The following is a 24,545-nucleotide window of genomic DNA, read 5'->3' on the forward strand; positions in this document are numbered from 1 at the left end:
GTTAGGAAACAAGAAATTCTCTTGCTGAAATAAACGGTTAAGATTTTTGCCGTTTAGGACATAAGGGCAATATAATAGTAAGTGCAATTTGCCGTAAAATGCCGTATAGGAAATTGGGCGTTAAGATTTTTGCTGTATACAGGGTGATTTTTTAAAACGGGCCTTCAGGGCCAATTCCGATACTATAAGGATAAGCGAAAAATGCTGAAAGGAGTTACGAGGCCGATTTTGATAAAAACTAAAACTGCATCATTACTTTGTTAAAATATTTTTTTCCCTAGCCGGGAATCGAACGAGTTCATTTTGAAAAAAAATACACCCTCTATATTATTCCACTATCTGATAGTGTTGCTGATAGTATTACTTTCTCATACTAAGCCGTATGTCACGGTTATAACATCGAATAATTAGTTGATTAACCAACAAATTCTTTACTATTATGACTTATGTCTGTTTCTAAAGAATTATACATAAATCACTTGTTATGTATAATCCTTAAGGATTAGTATGCCAATGTATGGAAAAATACGTATTTTCTTTAAAAAAACCCTTTTCCTTTAATTTGTCACATAACATTACTTCCCAGAATTTGATCCTTATAAGCGACACTATCAGATAGTAAAATATTATAGAGGTGTTATTTTTTTCAAAATGAACTCGTTCTATTCCCGGCTAAGGAAAAAAATATTTAAAAAAACTAATGATGCAGTTTTAGTTTTTATCAAAATCGGCCTCGTAACTCCTTTCAGTATTTTTCGCTAATCCTTACAGTTTCGGATTTGGCCCTGAAGGCCCGTTTTAAAAATTCACCCTGTATATGACATTGGACAACAGGATGACGCGTATTAATATTTTTGCTGTACATGAAGTTGGACAACAGGATGACACGTATTAATATTTTTTGCTGTACATGAAGTTGGACAACAGGATGACGCGTATTAATATTTTTGCTGTACATGAAGTTGGACAACAGGATGACTCGTATTAATATTTTTTGCTGTACATGAAGTTGGACAACAGGATGACGCGTATTAATATTTTTGCTGTACATGAAGTTGGACAACAGGATGACGCGTATTAATATTTTTGCTGTACATGAAGTTGGACAACAGGATGACGCGTATTAATATTTTTTGCTGTATATGAAGTTGGACAACAGAATGACGCGTATTAATATTTTTGCTGTACATGAAATTGGACAACAGAATGACGCGTATTAATATTTTTGCTGTACATGAAATTGGACAACAGAATGACGCGTATTAATATTTTTGCTGTATATGAAGTTGGACGAAAGGGTAACGTGTGTTAAGAATTATTAATGTTGATATTTATACCGTATTGGAAATTGGACAAAACAATTATATACGTTAAGATTTTCCCCGTATAAAAAATTGAGAAAAAATATGAACCAATAAAAAATTTATAAAATTTTACAAAAGATACATGTTTTCGGATTTAATCCTGTTGGCCCATTTGAAAAAATCATAATGCCTATAGTTGGTCACGGTCAACCACACCAATACTGACCGTGTGGTGCGTCAACATGAACTGCACCTCCTCCAGCTTCACCAGCTTCCTGACGCACGAGTAGCCGCTGCTCAGCTCCGAGAGTAGACCGAGAGTCTTAGATATTATCTGCTCGGAACCGCCCCAGTACTTCAGGTTCGTTATTCTGTGGACGAAGGGATGAATTAGGGGATGACTATAGAAAAATCTTTTTTTAGTGTTAGTACGAGTGTGTTGTATAAATAATTCTTGAATATTATATTTAATACTAATAGACACAAAAGATCAATCATATTTTTTTCAGATATGTTTTCTTAGGTGAAATTTATGTGAACACCAAAAGACCAGTACCCGACCTTAAAAGTAGACCACCATGATACCATGATCACCACCATGCCTACGTGATAGGGACAACATCCTCATCCCTAATAACCTGTCAAAAAAACAAAAAGACCACTCGAAACGACCAACCTCCCCACAACACCCAATTCGAAAGACCAGCCTCCCCAAACAGGCCGACCCAACATCCCCAAAGACCAACGTCCACCTCCACTGTACATCCCAGTCTCCCCCCTCCCCCTCCAGAATACTCACATCTTCCTCACGATGACACTGAGCAGCTGGGCCTCGTCGCCGACGCCCAGCACGTCGTTGAGGCGGCTGTACACCTTCGGGTTCTTCTGCACCTGCTCCCCCACGTAGATGCGACGGAAGTGCTCGAAGAACGACATCATCGCCATCTCCATTTTCTCGCAGCCTCCGCCCTGGAAACGAGGTTGGTTTATTTATTTTTATTTCCATGGCGCAAATGTTGCCACTGTATGAAAAATGTTAATTATGTACATTCCCTTCGCTTCACCCTAAATATATCACCCTCCCGCTCCCACAGGTTCCATCCCTTTCTACCCTTTCAACACCAATTCTTTCACACCCCCTCCAAGCCAACTTCGCTCCCCTTTTTTCCAAAACCAAATTTATTAAAGCCCCTCATGCCAACAGTCCCCCCCTCCTCGCAAACACAGTTCCCCCTTTAACACGATTACTTTCCACACCCTTTACTATACACTCCTCCTTAACAATTCCTTCACCCCACTTTAACATTGTCCCTCCCCTCCCTTTCTCCAATACTTTTACCCACCTCCTATCTATTTCAACTTTATACACCAATTCTTCGACTCATCCCCTCCTCGCCAACCCCATCCCCTTTCACCCCCTCCAATACTGATTCCTTCACCCACTTTCCCCCCCCCCTCTACTCCAACACTACCCCCTCTCTCCCCCCCCCCACTCACCCGCTGCAGCCTCGCATCCGTGAGGTCCATGAGCTGCAGCACTCTGCACACGAGCTCCCCGTCCATGGCATCGTTCTCCTCGCACGTGTTCAGAGTCGCTCTACCGCCGATAGCAGCGCCTATGATGTACACCAGCCATGTCAGCTGACCTGTAGGAAGAAGATACGTATTATTATTATACACTTTGAAAGTGGTAGAACCCTCTGTGGTTCGACTCCAACGGCATCATCGCCACACCTATTTCAACCTTTTTTTTCGAGGGGGAAACCTTCAAAGGTACCCGGTGTCGGGGGAGCGGCACAGAGTTATGTGGGATTTTCCGCACAAACACAAACTGAGGAAACCTGTTATTTTTCTTAAAGGTATGTAAAGTCAACCAAATTTGGTTCACAAATTGAATGTAACACTTATTTATATAAAACAAATCTTACAAAAACAAAACAATGCAGTGTTCATTCTAGAATAGTGAACACAGCTTACATCAGCTTACAACATTTAAAAAAAAAAAAAAAAATATAATAATAATCTAACCAGTTACTTTAGAATAACATTTTTAATTGTGTTTTGGCTGAGGTTAACGATCCATGGAATATGTCAAAGGATGAACATATGGCATTGTATGACGATAAAATTCTGTACAGTTCTCCTACTTTTGTTCGACAATGTGGTACATGAAAAGTTTTTCTATTATTCAAACGACTACCAGGACGTGGTATTTGAATATCGATATTTTTTAAGAAACCCTCACAAAACACCATACCATGAATGATTTTGTAAAGTAATGAAATATCTGAAATTTTACGACGGGCACATAATGATTTCATATTATAAAAGTTTAAATTCGCACTTATCCAGCGCGGTGGACTATATCCTAATCCTTCTCACTTCTCGGTACCCACCTTGCAACACCAGTATCTTCTGCAGCTGAGTCTCAACGCTGTACCGACACCGCCCCTCACAGCGGCCACCCTAGCGCCCGTAAAACGTTTCGTTCCACCGTAATGACGCGCAACTACTTCAGAGCGGACTAGCAGCTTGGCGCGGACCACACTACCACTCCCACACTCGGTACCCACCCTGAAGCACCAGGATCTTCTGCGGCTGAGTCTCCACGCTCCACGCATCTGCCTATCACCGAGAGCTGCTCCAGCCGCTGGGGGACTAGAAGCTTGGCGCGGACTCAGTACCCACCCTGCAGCACCAGGATCTTCTGCGGCTGAGTCTCCACGCTGTACGCGGCGGCCGCGCGGTCGAAGTGCGACACCAGCAGCTGACACGTCTTGCCGTACTCGCATCTGCCTATCACCGAGAGCTGCTCCAGCCGCTGGGGGACTAGAAGCTTGGCGCGGACTCAGTACCCACCCTGCAGCACCAGGATCTTCTGCGGCTGAGTCTCCACGCTGTACGCGGCGGCCGCGCGGTCGAAGTGCGACACCAGCAGCTGACACGTCTTGCCGTACTCGCATCTGCCTATCACCGAGAGCTGCTCCAGCTGCTGGGCCACTGTGCCAGCGTCGTCGAGTGGGTCCTCGAGGCCTTCGCTGGAAAAGTGAAATTACAAATTAAATAAAAAAAAAAATCATTGAAAACAGATCCTTTACAGAATTCTGAAGCGTTCCGGCTTAGTCCTTAGGAACAACGGCGAATTTGTGAGCGACTTCTGGTAAAAAACTAATCTTTCTTATCTGGAGTTGATTACAGATGTAGATGAGCGGCAGTAGCCGACATCTGCCATCAGGTGGACTACGTGTTGTCTGTTTTTTTTCTATATAGTATAATTATCTATACATATAAATAAAATCGGAGTGTCTGTTTTTAACACATTTTTATTAGCTTAGGTTGTATGTATGTAACTAAGTAAAGGAATCTTAAAGGAAGAAATATGTTTCAGAACATTTTCTATAGAACAGAACAGAACAATGTTCTATAATGGCCTCTTGTAGAATGATTTTTAGGATTCCGTACCTCGTACGGAACCCTCCGCCGACGCATCTCAGTACATCTCCCTGTTGCCAAATGACAATCAATTAAGTAGTTGAGGCATGAAAGTATAACAAACGAAGAAACAAACAAACAGTCACATCCATAATATTATTTAAAACAACATACGTAACGAGCACAACAACAGCGTCGAGCCTCGAGTTGATGTACGCCGTGGTGACGCCGGGAGCGTATCTCTCGAGCAGGTGGGGCTCGGAGGCCTTGATGTACGGCACCGAGGCCACCATGCGCTGCCACAGCGACAGCAGGTAGTGGACGGAGTTCGGCGCGAATTGCCACATCTGGAAACATATAAAACATGTCAATAATAACTAGATTGTTATGAAAACAAAGATCTGACTGCTTAAAAATATAGCGTACCATAGTTTAGACCAGTAGTTCCCAAACTTATTTTTCTCGTGGACCACTTTCAAAATTTTATTAGTTTCGGTGGACCCCCTGCTCCTACATTTCTACCACATTCTTAAAGTCGCCAAAAAATTAAAAATAAAAATTGTGTCGCTGCTGAGTTCTGTCCCTATATTCCCGGATGGCGCTTTGCGAGTCTGTACACGCATTGTACGTAATATCGAATACGCAAGTTTGTACAAGTAACAGTCGCTTGCCTTATTAAAATATTATATGCTTAGTTAGATACTTAAAATAATGTAGGTAGGCCCTACGGCATACATTAACAGGTAAACACTATGCTTACATTTTTGATCTTTACTATCAAAAGCAGATCAATTTTCGTGGACCCTCACTAACGTTTTGTGGACCCCCATTTTTTGTTACGTCTACGTAGACCCCCAATGAGTCTCCCGTGGACCCCTGGGAGTCCACCTGGACCACTTTGGGAATCAATGATTTAGACGAATCCGACGCTACCTCATATTATGATTACGTCGAGCCGTTCGAGCGGCAATGTGCAAAGAATGAGATGCATACATACGCTCGAATAACATGTACCGATTTTAAATTGATATTCAGCATTGAAATGATCCCAGGCACAAAATAATCGATTATTAGATCAATAACATCGATGAAGAAATGGATTATCGAATTAAGAAATGAATGGATGGAGACAATATAAAAAAAATCGATTTTTTTGTATTCGCATTTTAAAATATGTCAAAAATTAGCCTACTATAAAATTTTTCGATATTTTTTTGTATTCGCATTTTAAAATATATCAAAAATATAAAAGCCTGCTACTTTCGTTACGTTACATTCTTTTATTTATTTTTTAATTCAATTTCTAACTGATGGATATATTTTTTCTTCACACCAACATATTAAATAAAAAAAAAACATCTGCTTTTCAATATTTTTGTGTATTGCAAAATCAGTCTTTATAGCACCAAATCGTCATCCTAGACACCGAACTGACCTGCAAGCTCTGCACCGTGAACTTGGCGATGAGCTCGATGAGCCTGGGATAGTTCTCCACCACGACCATCTCGCCGAGCTGGTAGTTGGACTTCAGCCGCGCGAGCAGCCGACAGAACTCGTGGTAGTTCACCAGGTCTGATAGACTGACTTATCTAATACCTATCTAAACTCGGGACGATCTGAGATCGAATCGTCGTAGAATCGAGTTTTTGATGAAAAACATCGATTTTTGGATCGGATTAATCGATTTTGTATTTGGTCTCACACTTTAGAAAATCGACATTTCATTCGTCAACAATCGATTTTTTTTACAAATGAGGCTTTTGTTGCAATTACGTTTTAAAAAAACACAAATATAAAAAAAAACCGATTTTTTTTGTATTCGCATTTTAGAATATATCAAAAATATAAAAGCCTGCTACTTTCGTTACATTCTTTTATTTATTTTTTAATTCAATTTCTAACTGATGGATATATTATTTCTTCACACCAACGTATTAAATAAAAAAAAAACATCTGCTTTTCAATATTTTTGTGTATTGCAAAATCAGTCTTTATAGCACCAAATTGTCATCAAAGACACCAAACTGACCTGCAAGCTCTGCACCGTGAACTTGGCGATGAGCTCGATGAGCCTGGGATAGTTCTCCACCACGACCATCTCGCCGAGCTGGTAGTTGGACTTCAGCCGCGCGAGCAGCCGGCAGAACTCGTGGTAGTTCGCCGGGTCCGATAGACCCTGAAACAATAATTATTGTATTATAATTATTATAGCCTAGTGGTTAAGAAACTCCGCCTCTCAATTGAGGGATCCGAGGTTCAAATCCCAGGCATGCACCTCTGATTTTTCAAAGTTATGTGCGTATTACAAATTAATTATCACTTGCTAAACGGTGAAGGAAAACATCGTGAGGAAACCTGCATACCTGAGAGATTTAAAAAAAAAATCTCAAAGGTATGTGAAGTCTACCAATACGCACTTGGCCAGCGCGGTGGACTATGGCCTACGCCTTCTCATTCTGAGAGGAGACCCGTGCCCAGCAGTGGGACAGGTAATGGGTTGTTGATGATGATGATGATGAATTATTATAATTGGGATTAGCTAATTTTTGGATGTCAATAAATTACGTCACTTTCAACTTCAGCACTCCATGTGGATCACGGAAGATTTCGGGTAAAATATCAAGTATTCCTTATGGAATATAAGGCATTCCAGCTTAGTTTAAGTTACTTGCGCGTCCTCCAGCAATACAGATAGAACACGACGCGAATATAAAGCGTTCCAGCTGGAACGCTCGGCATTACAGCTTAGTTTCCCTCACCTGCGCGTCCTCCAGCACACCAGATCGAACACAACGCGAACATAGAGCATTCCAGCCGGAACGCTCGGCATTGCAGCTTAGTTTTCATCACCTGCGCGTCCTCCAGCACACCAGATTGAATCCTAAGCGTATATACTGCGTTCCAGCTGGAACACGAGGCATTCCAGCTGGAAAGCTCGGCATTCCAGCTTAGTTCTCCTCACCTGCGCGTCCTCCAACACCTGGAGCACCCCGGCCGCGAGCCGGTTGAGGAACTTCGCCCTCTCCGCGGTGCTGAACAGCGAGCGCCGGACGGAGGCCAGTTGCACCAGGCAGGCCAGGGCCAGGGCGCCCAGGGAGCCCCGGACCGCGCGTTGCAGCTCGAAGAATAGCTCCGGGGTGCCGGCTTCGAGGAACGTCGGGCGCCAGGATGTTGGGATCTAAAAATAAAGAGACGAATATATTTATTTATTTATTTATTCATAAATTGTACCAACAAGGTTAACACTATTTACATCTTATAAGTTTAGTTTTACAATCTTGGTGAGTGTCACCTCAATTATAGGTACAAACTACAATTCACTAAAATTAAACGAAAACAATACCGTTTATGGTATGTGACAAAAGTGAATAAAAATGTACAATCAGTTACAGTATTAAAATAAATATAGTTCAAAAAACTAAAAAACACGCTTTTATGATCAAATGAACTAAAAAGTAGAAAATAATTTTCAATCTAGGAATCAATTAAGGAACAGTAAATTTAGAATTAAAGTAAGAACAGATTCCGGCTGGTATAGTTGTAAAAAAGCGTGGAGTGCTCCACTTATCAATTTTCGAAAAGCGCCCCACACTTTTTCCACAATTATCAATTTACTATTACTTAATTGATTCCTACATTGAAAATTATTTTCTACTTTTTAGTTGATTTTATCATAAAAGCGTGTTTTTTAGTTTTTTGAACTTTATTTATTTTATTAATTTTTAGTATTTGTTGTTATAGCGACCATCATTATGCATCGTCTGTAAAAAAATCAAGTGTCTATCTATTACGGTTTAAGAGATAAAGCCCTGTGACTCACGAACAGACAGCGGAGGGTTTTATTTTATCCTTTGAGTACGGAATCCTAAAAATCATTCTACAAGATGGCATTATAGATATGTTTCAGTACATTTGAGTTATAGGGAAATAACATTATTATTTTCCAAAGCTAAAAATCAATCTAGTAACTTTGCCTGAACGCTCCATAAGGCGCTTTCTCTTGCCTCGAAAATCGTTAATCCTGAGGATATTGATAAGGACAATGGTACAAAAATATTAAAATCGTGTATTGTCATCGGTTCTTGATAATTCTTCAAAATTTTGAATTAAACTGAACGTTCAAAGTGGATAGAAATCGGGCTCAAAGATTCCGTTACTGTTACGTACATACATACATACAAACGTACAACCCAAGCTAATAAAAGCGTGTTAAAAAACAAAGCATTAAATAATATTGAAATATTACAATAAACATAAATTGCAATTGTTGATATTTAACACAAAAATTATATTCTTGATGATTAAAAAAAATATATATATCTTTATATTCTCAAGGACATAATTATTAAAGTTAAAAAATATATTCTACCTTAAAGTGATATATGAATAAATTTGTTAATTTTTCTTTTTATAACAAAAAAAAAGAAAAAACAAAATTCTTCATAATATTACAGAAAAATTCTAAATTATAAAATTCAATAAGTTGTATATGATAAAGCTGGCAGCTGAAAAATATATATTTTACTTCTTCTGATTTGTCATTCTGTCAATGATTCGATATAATAAAAAGTATTTTTTGGAGTGAATTTTATTTTATTATACTTCATAGTTTATTTCCTCGTTCTCCTGTGGCCATTTCCTAACAATTTGTTCAAAGCTTGCTACAAATATTTACACTTTTCCATTTGGTGTCGGTTTTTCCAGCTCACATCAAAGCGTTCAAACTTCAAGTATGTGCGGAGCCTGGTACACATGTACAAAGACCAGTTGCTAGGAGACCATGACATGTCCCTGTAGTTCCGGGACTAGAATAGGGCTACGGTATCCCCTGCCTGTCGTAAGAGGCGACTAAAAGTGGGCTTCCGGGGTTGCGGGCGGCAAGAGTGGGAGCTCGAACCGTCCAGCAAGCGACCCCGGGAAGGACGGCGGTATGTGTGGTCGCATACCGTCGTAGACACTACATGGTGGGGGAGGAGCGAAAACTGCTGCTCACAACAAGCGCTGAGGACGGCCACCGGGGGGGTTTTAGTGCGGTAAAAATCCCACATAACCCGGCGTCGCTCCCACGGCACCGGGTACCTTTTGAAGGTTTCCCCATCGAGAGAAAAAAAAAAAGAAAACCATGACATGAGTAACAGGTTAAAAAAAAAAACATATAAGCGTTCAAATGTGTGACCAGTCTTTGTTCAAATATTGGTTTATGCCTGGCACGTGCCTAAAGAAGTTTTACTTCAAACCGCATACCTGCACCTGAGATGAGAGTATTTGGGCTAGAAGCTTTCAATTAACTTACTTTGTTAGTTCGTATGTTTTACATCAAACCACATACCACGTGTTCTACCGACTTTACAATGGTGAGGTTCTGAGGAACTGTTTGATCTGGTGCCTACGTCGCCTTTCCTTCATCACACCACTCGCCGAAGGATGAAGTTCCATCCACATCAACTGGACCCGTGGCGGTCCTCCACGGTTCGGTTTAATCGATCATTTTTGCCGCGTACGTGCAAAATGTGGAATGAACTTCCTCCTGAGGTATTCCCTCAGGACTATGACATGGGGCTCTTCAAGAGGGGTGTAAAAAGAGCTCTCCTTCAAAGCCGGCGATGCATTGGCGACTCCTCTGGTGTTGCAAATGTCCATAGGCGATGGTGACTGCTTTCCATCAGGCAGCCCGTCTGTCCTATCGTTAGGTTACATATAAAAAAAAAACATACCTGTACAGTACACAGATCCTCAGACGACTGATCACTGGTAGTCCCTATAAAGTCGAATGTCAAACAGTTGTGGGACAAGCGAAGCAACGCCGCTAACAAGGCGTGCTGACTCTCATCAGCGAGATCGAAGCTCTTGCCTCTCGCCGCGCTGAGTAGAGAGCAGGAGAGACGGAACATCTCGAACAGTTGCGTGTCACTGGAATAGAATTAAAGTTGTATATTAATAGTGTTTTTATGCTTAGAAGGAATTCCAAAAATACAATATATTCTTCCATAGTCATCAACATTTACAATATATATATATATATTTTAATAATATAAGAGTAGCAGACGAGCACGCAGTTCACCTGATGGTAAGTGGCTATTGCCGCCCATGGACATCATGGTAATCAACCCCAGATAGGATTAGATATTCCTATCTGAGGTCGAACACAGATGCGCCGCTACCCCTGAGGACTAAACTGGAACGCCTCGGAAAAGTATGTGTCCCTTACCACACTTCAAACCAGAACACAGCAGCGCTTAACACTGCTGTTATAACAGAAATAGGTGTGGCGGTGGTGCCGCCGGAGTCGAACCAGAGAGGGTTCTACCACCTTCAAACAGTTAGCATTACTAGTAGTACTAGCTGAATAACAACGGAACGCGTTCATTCAGTCGAAACACGAAGCATTCCTACTTAGTCATCACTGAAACACAAAGGACAGTAGCAACTCACCGGAAAGACGAAGCAATCTTCCTGTGCTTCGCGAGCGATCTGTTAGCATCAGCCTCCGACACCTGGTTCATCTCCACAACCAGTTGAGAGAGCAGCTGGACACCGATGGTGCACATCTCCGCTGGACCCTGGGGGAGTAAAGATCATCATCACAATTGAGTCTTATCTTATATACAAAATTCTCGTGTCACAATGTTAGTTACCGTACTCCTCCGAAACGGTTTTACCGATTTTCACCAAATTTTATATGGATATTTAGTAGGTCTGTCAATTGGCTACTATTTATTTTTCATGCCCCTAAGTTATAAGGGTTGTTCACCCTTAACGAACATTGTCAGTCATGTATAACATATAGTTCTGTTGGTAGTCCGTAAAATAAATAAATAAACATTTTTTTATATGTATATGGCAACACAACGTTTGCCGGGTCAGCTAGTAATTATACTTATGTTTATTTTAATTTCATATTTATGTCTTGCTTTCGCCACAATGCAAAGAGAAATTATGTAAAGAAATGGATATTAGGGTCATGAAAAACCTTACAAAAAAATTATTAATTTCATGCTTAAAGCTAACATTAACTTCATAATTAAATTGTATCCAGTATTCCTATGACTCATCCAAAGAAAAATAAAATATCCTTATAAGTAAATTATTGATAACTGTAAGGGATCGCCGAAAATAAAACGCGTCGTGTTACGAAAATCTCGAATGGCCGACTGATTTATTCTATCACTACCCTAAATTTAACAATTGTGAAAAAAAAAATGTGAGCCGTCACGGGACGCCTGGCAGATGTGAAACATCGACATTATTTTGTAAAAGTAATATGTAGAAAAGAACATATTGTGATAGGAACTAAATATGTCATAATGATAAAATAAAATATTACGATTGCACATGGCGACGCGTCGCCACACCGTACACACTACTGCATATAGACTGTATATATATACCATCGTATAGCGCCACGGCATGCGTCGCCACGCTAGAAATCGGTTTTCCGTGCGGCTATAGATGTTTCACATCAAAATTAAATATCTTTAGGTATTGACATTGTTTAACGGTTATTTTACATATAAATATTATTTTAAATGTTGTAAGTACAATGGAAACGAAATAAATAATATCCTGTCAGGAATATGTACGCAAAGGACGCGCGTATCGCCTACAATAACCCTATAAATAGATTTATGCCAGGCATTTAGAACTTTAGGTCTAGATTTTGATTCGGTCTTTGTAATACAATTTCGGTGTGCGGGTATGGATGTCAGCTGATTTACAGGAGGCGACAGGAGGCGTTGTAGTCCTCAGGAGTGAGAACGCTTCTTTGACCGACTTCAGGTAACATCCCTGTATGACGATCACTGATGACTACGTGTCACGTGATTATCAGGTGGACTTTTATACATTAATATTTTAAACAAACAAACAAAATTTTGTTAAAAATTAAGGAACCACAATATCGCTTTGGGAAGGACCTGTAATGTGTCTAATATGTGTTTGTGTGAAGTAAATAAATAAAAATATAAAATAAATAAAAAAGTAAACTGATTTTTCAGTTGTTTGTATAAGAAATTAATTATTTTATTATTTACTATAACAGTGAAGGAAAACATCATGAGGAAATCTGAGTTATTTAAAAAATGTGAGCCGTCACGGGACGCCTGGCAGATGTGAAACATCGACATTATTTTGTAAAAGTAATATGCAGAAAAGAACATATTGTGATAGGAACTAAATATGTCATAATGATAAAATAAAATATTACGATTTTTTCCAGATAACGATGACTATTTATTGAATTCGATTGCGCATGGCGACGCGTCGCCACACCGTACACACTACTGCATATAGACTGTATACATATATACCATCGTATAGTGTGGCGACGGCACGGCATGCGTCGCCACGCCAGAAATCGGTTTTACGTGCGGCTATAGATGTTTCACATCAAAAATGTTCTCAGAGGTGTGTTAAGTCTACCAACTCGCACTTGGTCAATGTGGTGGACTTTTGAACAAACCCCTCTCACTTCAGAGACCAGTGCCCAGCAGTGGGACGGTACTGAGTGGATCACTACAAGGATATACACTTACTTGCAAGAAGCTGGTGATGTCGTTCATCACGTTATGGAAGACCAGCTCCTCCTTCACCATGTCGAACCAGCCGAGCTTCGTGATACGCGCGAAGAGCGACACCAACGCCTGTGGGTTGAGGGTATCGGTATAGATTAGTAAAGATTACTCACTCCTAACAAGAAAATGTAACCAGTTTTGACAATTGATATTGTCACTGTCATCTATTTTCGTGTTTGAAAAATATTAAAAAATGTAATTTTTAGATCATTTACAAATTTTCTTAGATTTCGTGTTTTTGCACCACTTAACTGCGCATGTCGGCATTGTTCTGCGTAAATTACACCATGACAGGGCATATTAAAGGGCAGAAGTTTTTATTTTTTTATTTTATTTAGGAGAACTTACAGCTAGTACATAGTATAACATGAAATCGTAGTACAATAATTGTCAGTTGTAATGGCTTCCTTCAAGTACAAGATATCTATACTTATCTATGGGTATCTGGTTAAAAGCTTTCTATTAACTTGGTTTGTTAATACGTATGTATGTAAGGGTCGAATCTTGCAATTACGAGTATATTTAAAACCAGCTCCAAATAAGCAATTTTATATCTTGTTATATATTGGCCTTAACCAACACACAGGCATTCGCCTTAAAGAAAATTATGAAGAAGTCATCCGAACCTGCTCTCGCTCGACTCCGTTGCCATCACATAGTCCAGAACGTGGGAATACACTCTAGGCGCTAACATTGCCCCAGCAAGTCACTTAGGATAGTTAGTTATAATTTAGGTTAGATTTAATGCAAAACTTGTAATATTTGGTTTTGAATAGATACATGTATATTTATTTTTTATTTTTATTTTATATTATAGGAGTAGCAGACGAGCATGCAGTCCACCTGATGGTAAGTAGCTACTGCCGCCCATGGACATCTGTAATCAACCCCAGATAGGATTAGATATTCCTACCTGAGGTCAGCCACAAATGCGCCGCTACCCCTGAGGACTAAGCTGGAACGCCTCGGAAAAGTCTGTCTCCCTTACCACACACCCTTCAAACCAGAACACAGCAGCGCCTAACACTTCTGTTATTAGGTAGAAATAGGTGTGGCGGTGGTGCCGCCGGAGTCGGACCACAAAGGATTCTACCACCTTCCTATTCTACCTTTATATAAGTAATTCGGTCTTTTTGTATCCTGGCTGCTGCATCCCGACGCAAAACATTTTCATAATATTTAAAAAAAAAATTAAACACAAGTTTCTTTGTATACTAAGATTATCTTTTCCTTCTTTTGCTTTGTGACTTTGACAACTGACAGACAAAAACATCAACTTCCTCAAAACTATTAGAACTGTTTCCTGTACCATTTTTTGCAATATAGACATGTTATGATTCTCTCAGTTTTTAAGTATTTAATTTTGTGGATAATTTAGTAAAAAAAAGAGCTTTTATTTGTACTAAAATGTAATTAATTATTTCATACAATTAATAATAAATATTTGTAACATTCTGGTACAATAAATTATATTATTCTGCTGAATTGAGAATACTTCTGGGAAGCCCCTTATTATCTCCCTCCCTAGTCATCAAAGTGTACCTTTGACTAGGGCAAGCCAAACAACCGAAATTCCTAGATCTCTCAGTGAAAATATAAATAATTAATAATATCAATTAATAATTAATAATTATATACCTACTCTACTATTATAATATGTTATAGTACATACCTGAACAACAAAATTAGCTAGCTTAGGCCGAGTGGCGAGGTAGTTCAGCACATAGTTGCGGATGTCCAAGCGCTGTTGCACTGACAGGCTTGTAGTTGAACTGTAACCAGAAAAAAATCCAAGTTAGTACAACTCGAAGGTGGTAGAACCCTTTGTGGTTCGGCTCCGGTGGCACCACCGCCACATCTATTTCTGTTATAACAGCAATGTTAGGCGTTGCTGTGTTCCGGTTTGAAGGGTTTGGTAAGGGAGACAGACATTTCCGAGGTGTTCCAGCTTAGTCCTCGGGGGTAGCGGCGCATCTGTGGCCGACCTCATGTAGGAATATCTAATCCTATCTGGGGTTGATTACAGATGTCCATGGGCGGCAGTAGCCACTTACCATCAGATGGACTGCATGCTCATCTGCTTCTCTTATATTATAAAAAAGAAAGAAAAAAACTCTTCATAGATAGATTCTGGAAGCACCACCACCGCATCTATTTCTGCCTTATAACAGCTATACAGCTGAAATAGATGCAGGAATAAGTTGGTATAGCAACCTAATTCAGGTAGAAATATAATCCAAATAAAAAAACATTCAAATTCAGATTGAAATATAATTCAGATAAGATTAAATTCCTTCTTGAACTTAGCTAAAGATCTAAGGTTGATTATAGATGTCGATGGGCGACAGACACGATTGAGTTTAAAGGGAGGCTTATGACTGGCGTTCCAGCTTATTCCTCAGGGGTACCAACACATCTGTAGCCAACCTCAGGTAGAAATATAACTGTATAAATGTAACTATCTGAGGTTGATTATTTATGTCCTCATGCAACAGTGGCTTTACCATCACATGAACTGCATTGAATATGCAAGTTGCTTGCTTCAAGTTAAAAAAAGTGTATTGGTACTGCATTCTGATTTGAAGGGACAAACCACCAAATTAGTCTTCAGGGATAGGAACACATCTGTATCGGATATATTTTTGTGTGCCAACACAAGATCAAGAGGTTACCGGCTGATCAGCTTAGCCAAGGTGGTAGCGGCGAGCAGTTGGGAGTAGCTGGAGTCAGCACGCTCAAGTAACGCCTGACATTTGCTCAGGGTGTCCGGTGATTCCTGTGGGAAGTAGAATGACACACATTAATACCTTTTTAAAGTAGAGTAACTGACGAGCATGCAGTCTACTGATGGTAGTCCGAATAAAACTGCTAGTCCGCTCTGAATATGTAAATGAATCGCGTCGCCATAGCAAATTGTATGACTACAACTTCAGAACGGACTAGCAGTTTGGCGCGGACTATAAGTTGCTACTGCCTCTCGTGGACATCTGTAATCAACCCCAATAAGATTAGATTCCTATCTAAGGCCTCGCCTCGGAAAGGTATGCCTCCCTTATCACACCCTTCAAACCATTACATAGCAGTGCTTAACACTACTTTTATTATTAGAACACTGTGACTCAACTCAGGCAGCACCACCGCCACACCTATTTCTACTTAATAACATAAGGGAGACATACGTTTTCGAAGTATTCCATTTAATCCGAAGGGGTAGCGGCGTAGTGATCTCAGATGGGAATCTGGTCTTGACTGGAGTCGATTGCAGATGTCCGTGGGGGGCAGTAGCTACTTACCATGTTGTATGCTACTTTAATATTATACACAACAATATTATACAATACCGTACAATGAAATACATATATGCATCGGAGTTACCTGAAAAGCAACGACGGCCTTCTCCGCCTGCTCCCGTATCACCGGGTCCTGCGACTCGTACAGCTGTTTGCATAGCAGCTCTATTTGTATCACCTCCTGGAAACAGTTGATGGAACATTACAGATACCTTCTGCACGAGTGTATCAGTTGGATATTAAGACATGATTTGTGAAAGGGTAGCATGAGTAGTGGCGTAGCTATTTTAATATAGTTTAAAAAAAATTGAGCCATCACGGGACACCTGGCAGATGTGAAACATCGACATTATTTTATCAAAGTAATATGCAGAAAAGAACATATTGTGATAGGAACTAAATATGTCATAATGATAAAATAAAATATTACGATTTTTTTCCAGATAACGATGACTATTTATTGAATTCGATTGCGCATGGCGACGCGTCGCCACACCGTACACACTACTGCATATAGACTGTATATATATACCATCGTATAGCGGCATGCGTCGCCACGCCAGAAATCGGTTTTACGTGCGGCTATAGATGTTTCACATCAAAAACTAAAAAACACGCTTTTATGATCAAATCAACGGACCTAGTGAGAATACACAAACTGAGTACACCCTTTGAGCTAGTGACATGATACAGTGTAGTGTTAGTGAAATAGTGATAAGTGAACATTATAGAACACAAGAACAATGTGTCTGTCTCCCTTATATGATAAAACAAACAAGTGCAGTGTCAGAGGACGCCACCTTCATTATATTATTATTTAGCAGTTAAGGTTAGTGTAGAATTTCTCATTAGTCTTAAATTAGGCTAGATTGCAATTTATATAAAGTACTTATTACTCATTTGGTACTTTATACAAAGAAAAAAATAAAGAGTAGAAAAAAAAAATCAATATAAGAATCAATTAAGGAACTAACTACCTAACTAAGTAGCTTAGTATGCCTAGTATTTCATCATCATCATCATCATCAACCCATTACTGTCCCACTGCTGGGCACGGGTCTCCTCTCAGAATGAGAAGGATTAGGCCATAGTCCACCGCGCTGGCCAAGTGCGTATTGGTAGACTTCACATACCTTTAAGATTTTTTATTAATCTCTCAGGTATGCAGGTTTCCTCACGATGTTTTCCTTCACCGTTTAAGCAAGTGATAATTAATTTCTAATACACACATAAATTTGAAAATCAGAGGTGCGTGCCTGGGATTTGAACCCCGGACCCCTCGATATCACTGCTGCTAGTATGTATGCCTAGTATTTACTTATAATTAATTTAAATTGCTACACCCTTACAGGGTTTCATGCCACTGTATCAAAATTTGTAACACCTTCATATGTATGTGATAACTGCATGATGCAATAAAGATTATGATTATGATCATGAACAGTAAATAGTATAATTGTGGAAAAGTGTGTCGCTTTTCGAAAACTGATGAATGGAGCACCCCACACTTTTTGATGACTATTTTAAACCTTAAGAGTGGCTAACTTAAATCTTAATCTTTCCCTGAACAACTTAGGTATGATTATGTACCAACTAAATACATTGAGTTTAAAAATCTTAAAATAAAAAAATCAAATTAATTCTAATGACATTAAACTCTCAAACATCAATCAATTAATTAATCTTTAAAATAACTTCATGGAATTATTGTAAAAGAAGCCTTAAAATGTATAGTCCTAAAAAGCCCTAATGTAGTATGTGAAGCCCTAATATATACATAAAAAATACATATAATATATACATATTTAAAAAAGTTTTCCAATTATGACTATTTATGTATAATATTTTGCAACAGTCTACCAAATTCCCAAATTTGATTCCCATTAGCGCATACAAATATATATAACACTAACATCTCTAGGTATGGGTTTTCTTTGTTCTTTGGATGTACAAAACACCCACAATCGAGAACCCAAAGTGTTTAAATATCTCAAAAAAACATGAAAACTATTTACGCTACGAAATATTTTCCAACTTTTCGCTTTATTTTATTAAGACAATAGCTTTAGCGTTTCCAATAAGAATACGTATTTTTAACAGACATCGTTTAATATTTTTAAGGCATTGTTAGTTATTTTAGCGCGTTGTAGATCGCTTGTTAAATTCGAGCGTCGGAGGGGAGTTTTCTAAGTACATTAAATTGGAACAGAGGAAATGTTCAGTTGGTAGTCAACTTGAGTAGATTTCAAGGGTAGGTAATTCTGTCACACAAGCCAATATAACCAAAGTGCCGGCTCATTTAACACTTTAAACATCACGAAAACTCATTCGCGCTTGCGTTTATACATTTAATCCAGTTACCGATACTAAAAACACGAAATAGTTACATAGAAATCACACTGAACGCAATAGTCTCTACTCAAACATTGCTTATAAAAAACAAATCGAAAAACGTAAATACGCCCAAAACTGCTACAGTAATGTCTGAGTTCACATATTTTGGGCTTCCTAAGAGAGCATTGACGTTAAATTCTGTTAAAATAACATAAAAATCGTAATATTTTGATACTCACCTGTTCTTCAGCCATCTTTGTTATTTTCATGCATTTGAAGTGACGTTTCGTTTCAGCAAGCGCACAGATGCAACATATAAAAATCATTTTTTTTTGCCAGTTAAAAATATAAAAACCTACTTAACTATTTAATAAATGAATGTAATAAGACTATTTTCATTTATCTATCTACAATTAATTTAAAAAAATACTTATATCCAGTTTAATTTTATTTTAAGTTTATTTCGAGATATCATTACATGCTCTTAAGCAAGGATCACACTGCGGATTAGTTGCCGCAAAGAGTATAAAGTTGCCGCAAGCATCCAAATAAGAAATCTGGTATGGTTAATCTAGTACCACACGGTATTTTCAGCTTGTGTTTATTTGCTGGAACAGAATTATCTCAGTATTAGCCTTTGGAAGGGGAATTTGTGCTTCAACTTTTTCAATATAGACATCGCATTACCATCTAACGATTCTGTGGAATGGCTTTACGCGTAAATGAATCATACAAGTTTGAAACCTTAAAATCTAAAATGGGATTCTAAATGACCGTTTACAATTTTAAGATTTATTTCAACTTTTTCAAATAAATTATTTCTTTACAACACTACTGGCACGAAAATATTCTGCCACAAAAAATAAGAAATAGAAATAGAACAAAATTTATATTCTGACAAATTGTGCGTAGCAGTGGATCCATTTACCAAAAATGTAATTTTATTTTCGCTGGTTATCATTTACTTACGATCGATGTAGCAAGATGTTAAAAATGACAATATCGAAGATTAGAAAGATTTGTAGTGTTAGTCTCATCCCACGTATCCTGCGAGATGAGTTTACACTCCCTCCAAGAAAACTGGGAAAACGTAAGTATTCTTAAACGACGCATTATACTTATATCCTCCACAATAGGGTTCCAGACACGATACCCAGGTCTATAACAATCCATCCTTTAGATGTTGTCCGGCCGGGGAATGAACCTGGAATCCTCTGCGCGTCAGACAGGTATGGTAACGGCTCATAAGAATGCTATTAACATAAAATATACAAATAAATTATCCATGGTTTTGCAAAATCTTTCATATCTCTTCTTCCATCATGCTTTTATATAGAAGATAAAAAAAGTTAAAAATAATACGAAAACAGATTATTTTATCCTAAAATATGCATCCAAATACATATAAGAAGATACTCTTCTCTATTTACTATACAGTTCTTTAACTTACATATATTTGCTGCATTTTACTGATGTCTTGCTGATGTTTAGTTAGTAAAAACTATGGAACATAGACTTTTCTACCAACCGCATTGAAACAGCTTGGTGTAATATGCTTCAAACCAACCCCAGTTGTGAGGAAAACCTATGCCCAGCAATCAAACATTAGAAAATAACAACCAATATCAACCAACAAAAATAGCTTTGTAACAAATATATTATACAATACAGGATAGTTGCAATAAGCTTAAAGGTTAATGATCCTGAAAAATAGCGAAAAAGGCTTTCGTTACCGACCTTATTGATTAAGATCCGTTTGAAACAAAACATTTTATACCAGAGTCGTAATCAGTGGCTTTTCTCGCTGTTTTTCAGGACCGCTCGATGGATTTTGGAAAATGAATAAGTCCACTGACTCAAAAGACAAGCAAGCCGAATGCGAGAAGTGCAGGCGTTTGATAGAAATGGTTTTTGGACCCGAGAAACCAGAGCCTGTGTTGAAACAAGTCGAAGCCAATCTAGAAGACATACACATAGACAAAATGCAGAAGGCAATAGCTCCTAGTATACCCATGAAAGAAAGGTTGAATGAAAGTGGAGGAGTCGCAGCAAATCACGTCTTATCCGTTGAGAATAAAGAAAAAGAGTCTGCTGATAATGCACAGTTACAAATTAAAAAACCTGTAGAGCAAATAGGCTTGGATATATTAAAATCCACAACAGCTAAAGATAATAAAGAGGAGTTAGCACAGAAATTGGAAACAATCGAGGAACCTGCACTAGTAGAGGCTGGAACGCCTAAAATTGAAGGTTTCAACACTCCTCCTAAAGTGCTAGGTGACCGGGAAACAAAATTTGACATTAAGAATTCTCTTTGTACAAAAATCGGACCAGAGGAGGACGCAATGGACGAAATAGCAAAGAAATGCCTCGGTTCACCGCCAGATAGAATCGACGAACGAATTATCGAGGAAATGAAAAGTTGTGGGATGTTAGGACGGGGGCGGAGAAAATCGTCAAGAAGACACGGATCTTATCTCAATAAATCGAATAAAAAAGACACGTTATTAGAAACGAAATCCGACGAAAGTACACTTTATTCTGAAAAACAAAAAGTGATCGAATCTTTGTACCCATATCCTTCGATTCCGTGTCATAATATGAAGTTCAGTCAACACCCTGAAAACGTTGAAAACGTTTACCCAACGTATTTCAAAAATGTTCCAATAGATATTGTAGGCGACGGGCGGCCAGACCAGAAAACTGAAAAAGAAAATGTCATAAAGCACGAGGAGGCAGAAACTAAATTACTTTCAGCAGGAAGTCCCGCTTTAGTCGATTCATATCAGCAAATACCTGTTGTTGCACAGCACACATACAATTCCCAAGAAGTTTCAGAAGAAGTGGACAGAGAAAAATCTGAATCGGTCCAAATCGTAGCTCATGAAGAAGTAAAGTCCGAATGCGAAAAAGACCTTCAAGTAGAAGAAATACACGTGACTCCAACGGAAACGCGTCAATTACAAGCAGGAAAAGCTGAAATTGACATAGACGTAGATCAGAAACCAATAAAACCGGATATTTTAACATGCAATCAGATTCTCCGTGCAACCGAGACGCCGATGGTTGACACGTCGTTTGTAGCAGACAAACGTGAATCACACGTCACCTTCGCAAAGCAATATTCAAGCGACCAATGGGGATATGATTTACCAGATCGCCCATTCAATAACCCAAGCACGTCTATATCAGGCACGTATACCCCCGAAGTTCGTCCCAAAAGGTCGAAAAGAGAAGTCAAAGACACGGCGATTTCGTCACAACAAAATCCAGGGGAATACTTCGATATATCCAGAAACAATATGGAGAAACTTGATGCGTACGCTATAAACCCTTCAACGATACGACCTCTTGAAGCTTACCATCCATACACTATAATTTCTGGGGCAGATAATGAAAAATCTGCGAACCTATTATTTTCTACAAAAGAACCTTCCAATGTACCTGACGTACCTTCACAGTTGCCTGTTACTGAATCTCCACAGTCTAATTTGCCTCCACAAGTTGAAAAACCAGATCCATCTAACAAAAACCTATCGTCCACAATGGGACCGGTGCCAGAGTTGAAAGAAATCGAAGATGAAATCTCGTTGTCAGAAATGTTAAAGAAGGTACGAGAGAGGAATCGGTTACAGTTCTATCGAGAATGTACCGAGTATAAAGCGCTAGAAACTGAGCCCGTTGAGGCGAATAAATGTACCGACCCAATCGATAAGGAAGCGAAAACCTTAGGGCCGGGGCCTTGTAAGCCGAAACCTAAGTCAGAGTGTCCACCGCCACCGAAGAAGTGCCCGCCTTGCCCCCCACCATGCCCTCCACCTTGCAAGCAAAAGGATCCGTGCGCCAAATTCACAAAGACAAGCCTGATCGGATACAAAGTGAAAGAAGCTTTTTCGCTTGTCTTGAGTGTAGGACTGAAGCCAAATTGTGACCTGCTGAAATTAGCCTACAATCACAACATAAAAGCAATAGAACCTTTGAGACTAATATCTAACGTACAAGACGCTTATAAAATAGAAAAGCTTGGAAGTTTCTTACTTATTAAATGTCTTAAAAGAAAACTAAAACAGCATCGGAATGAAGACGTCATTCTGGCTAAAGATTACGAGCCCTGGGTACCGATTCCGTCTTGGCCGATCCCGAAGAAAGAGAAAAAGGAACCATTCGTATGCCCGAAAGAGGGATGCAAGTTAATACCTCCCCCTCGCCTCAATCCCCCTTGTAAAGAGAATCCATGTATAAATATGCCAAAACGATCATTTACAATGATTGACCCCAACTATGAACTATTGTATTTATATAATGATAAACTGTAATGCTAATTGAATATTTATTAATGAAAAGCAGCGAAAATAAAAGATTTAGACTTACTTACACCCAAAATATTTTTCTTTATAATAACGCTTTTTACACTCAGTCCCACACTATGACTCTATGTCGCTATAAATAAAAAAAAACACTCACATCTAGAACAAAAAATCTAATTTTATTAATTAGATTTTGGCTACCTGTGGATCGAGCACGAAGGCCACTGCGAAGATTAATATTTATCTATACTAATATTATAAAGAGGAAAACTTTGTTTGTTTGATTGTAATGAATAGGCTCAAAAACTACTGGAGTGGTTTTAAAAATTCTTTCACCATTCGAAAGCTATATTATCCACGTGTAGGCTATATTTTATATCAAATATATTTGATAAATAGATTTTGAGGCGGTACAAAGTTTGCCGGGTCAACTAGTCCATTATATAACTGTTTGGACTATTATTTGATACGAGTCTTACCATTATAAGTGCTAGCTAGTGGTTAGCGGCTACTACTGAATGATCGCAGAAAACCTAAACAATGTTTATTTGTTATTACTGTAATCTTAATTTAATATGATTTAACGCTATCGACTCTTACGCCAGGTTCCTTATTATGATATGATACAACATTTAGTATATTCGTCACTAAGCAGACGTTCTAAATTCATAATGATTAATTAGACTCTTAAGAGTATAGTCTGCACCAAACTTCAAGTCCTCTCTGAAATTAATACGCGCAGTTGTCAGTCAGAGAATCAAAGCGGTCGAACACACCTATTCAATGAGAACAAACTGCGCAAATGAACAGAGTTTTTTTGTAATCAATAGTTGCTACCAAATTGCTACCTTCATATGCATCGTATTAGACTTCATAGCTTTTAAGGATAAAAAATATTACGGATTTAATATACGAGGACTAAACGCCTGTATAATGTATACGCATAATATATTTAATTTCAGGTTTACTCTTTTAATTATATCTTTTAATATACAACCCTTTGTGGTTCGACTCCAGCTGCACCATCACCACACCTATTCCTAGAGCAGTGGTAAACGTTGTTGTGTTCTGGTTTAAAGGGTGTGTGAGACATACTTTTCCGAGGCATTCCAGCTTAGTCCTCAGGGATAGCCACGGCTTAGATAGGTAAACCTAGGTAAGGGAATTGCTTGTGACTTAATTATTTTTATTATTTTCTATTTTCAGTCATCAACGAAGAGTTACCAGCCTTCGCAAGAACTTTCTTCAAGACTGAATGGACGAAACCAAAATTTGATCTACGTAAACCGTATACAGACTTTATTAAAC

The 24,545-nt window shown here is 38.7% G+C and overlaps 2 protein-coding genes across 2 annotated transcripts in view; one reads left to right on the forward strand and one right to left on the reverse strand.

Moving 5' to 3' along the window:
- The window catches only part of Ranbp16 (Ran-binding protein 16), a 29,017-nt gene extending 9,803 nt beyond the window's left edge, over nt 1-19,214 (reverse strand). The window contains exons 1-14 of the mRNA XM_073087032.1: nt 19,170-19,214; nt 16,682-16,777; nt 15,979-16,082; nt 14,979-15,078; nt 13,268-13,375; nt 11,169-11,296; nt 10,451-10,646; nt 7,699-7,914; nt 6,766-6,912; nt 4,911-5,083; nt 4,164-4,342; nt 2,802-2,950; nt 2,104-2,273; nt 1,531-1,675 (exon numbers count right to left, since the gene is read on the reverse strand). Of these exons, the coding sequence (XP_072943133.1) occupies nt 1,531-1,675; nt 2,104-2,273; nt 2,802-2,950; nt 4,164-4,342; nt 4,911-5,083; nt 6,766-6,912; nt 7,699-7,914; nt 10,451-10,646; nt 11,169-11,296; nt 13,268-13,375; nt 14,979-15,078; nt 15,979-16,082; nt 16,682-16,777; nt 19,170-19,199 (1,941 nt within the window). The 5' untranslated portion in view covers nt 19,200-19,214. The remainder of the gene's footprint in view (nt 1-1,530; nt 1,676-2,103; nt 2,274-2,801; nt 2,951-4,163; nt 4,343-4,910; nt 5,084-6,765; nt 6,913-7,698; nt 7,915-10,450; nt 10,647-11,168; nt 11,297-13,267; nt 13,376-14,978; nt 15,079-15,978; nt 16,083-16,681; nt 16,778-19,169) is intronic.
- Nucleotides 19,215-19,761: 547 nt separating this feature from the next.
- LOC140752863 (uncharacterized) lies at nt 19,762-23,313 on the forward strand. The gene is made up of 2 exons (XM_073087222.1): nt 19,762-20,020; nt 20,746-23,313. The coding sequence occupies exons 1-2, from the start codon at nt 19,924-19,926 to the stop codon at nt 23,244-23,246; spliced, it is 2,598 nt and encodes an 865-aa protein (XP_072943323.1). The 5' UTR covers nt 19,762-19,923; the 3' UTR covers nt 23,247-23,313.
- The last annotated feature ends 1,232 nt before the right edge of the window (nt 23,314-24,545 follow it).

Source organism: Epargyreus clarus, unplaced genomic scaffold (genome assembly GCF_041222505.1).
Source record: "Epargyreus clarus isolate Ecla_fem2 unplaced genomic scaffold, WU_Ecla_fem_2.2 ptg000025l, whole genome shotgun sequence".
NCBI lineage: Eukaryota > Metazoa > Arthropoda > Insecta > Lepidoptera > Hesperiidae > Epargyreus > Epargyreus clarus.

What these genes read in the sequence shown, in the direction of transcription:
- LOC140752863 (XM_073087222.1), top strand. Translation starts at nt 19,924, where the DNA reads ATGACAATATCGAAGATTAGAAAGATTTGTAGTGTTAGTCTCATCCCA. An exon ending in TCCAAGAAAACTGGGAAAAC is followed by an intron (nt 20,021 to 20,745) that starts GTAAGTATTCTT and finishes GCTGTTTTTCAG; the next exon opens with GACCGCTCGATGGATTTTGG.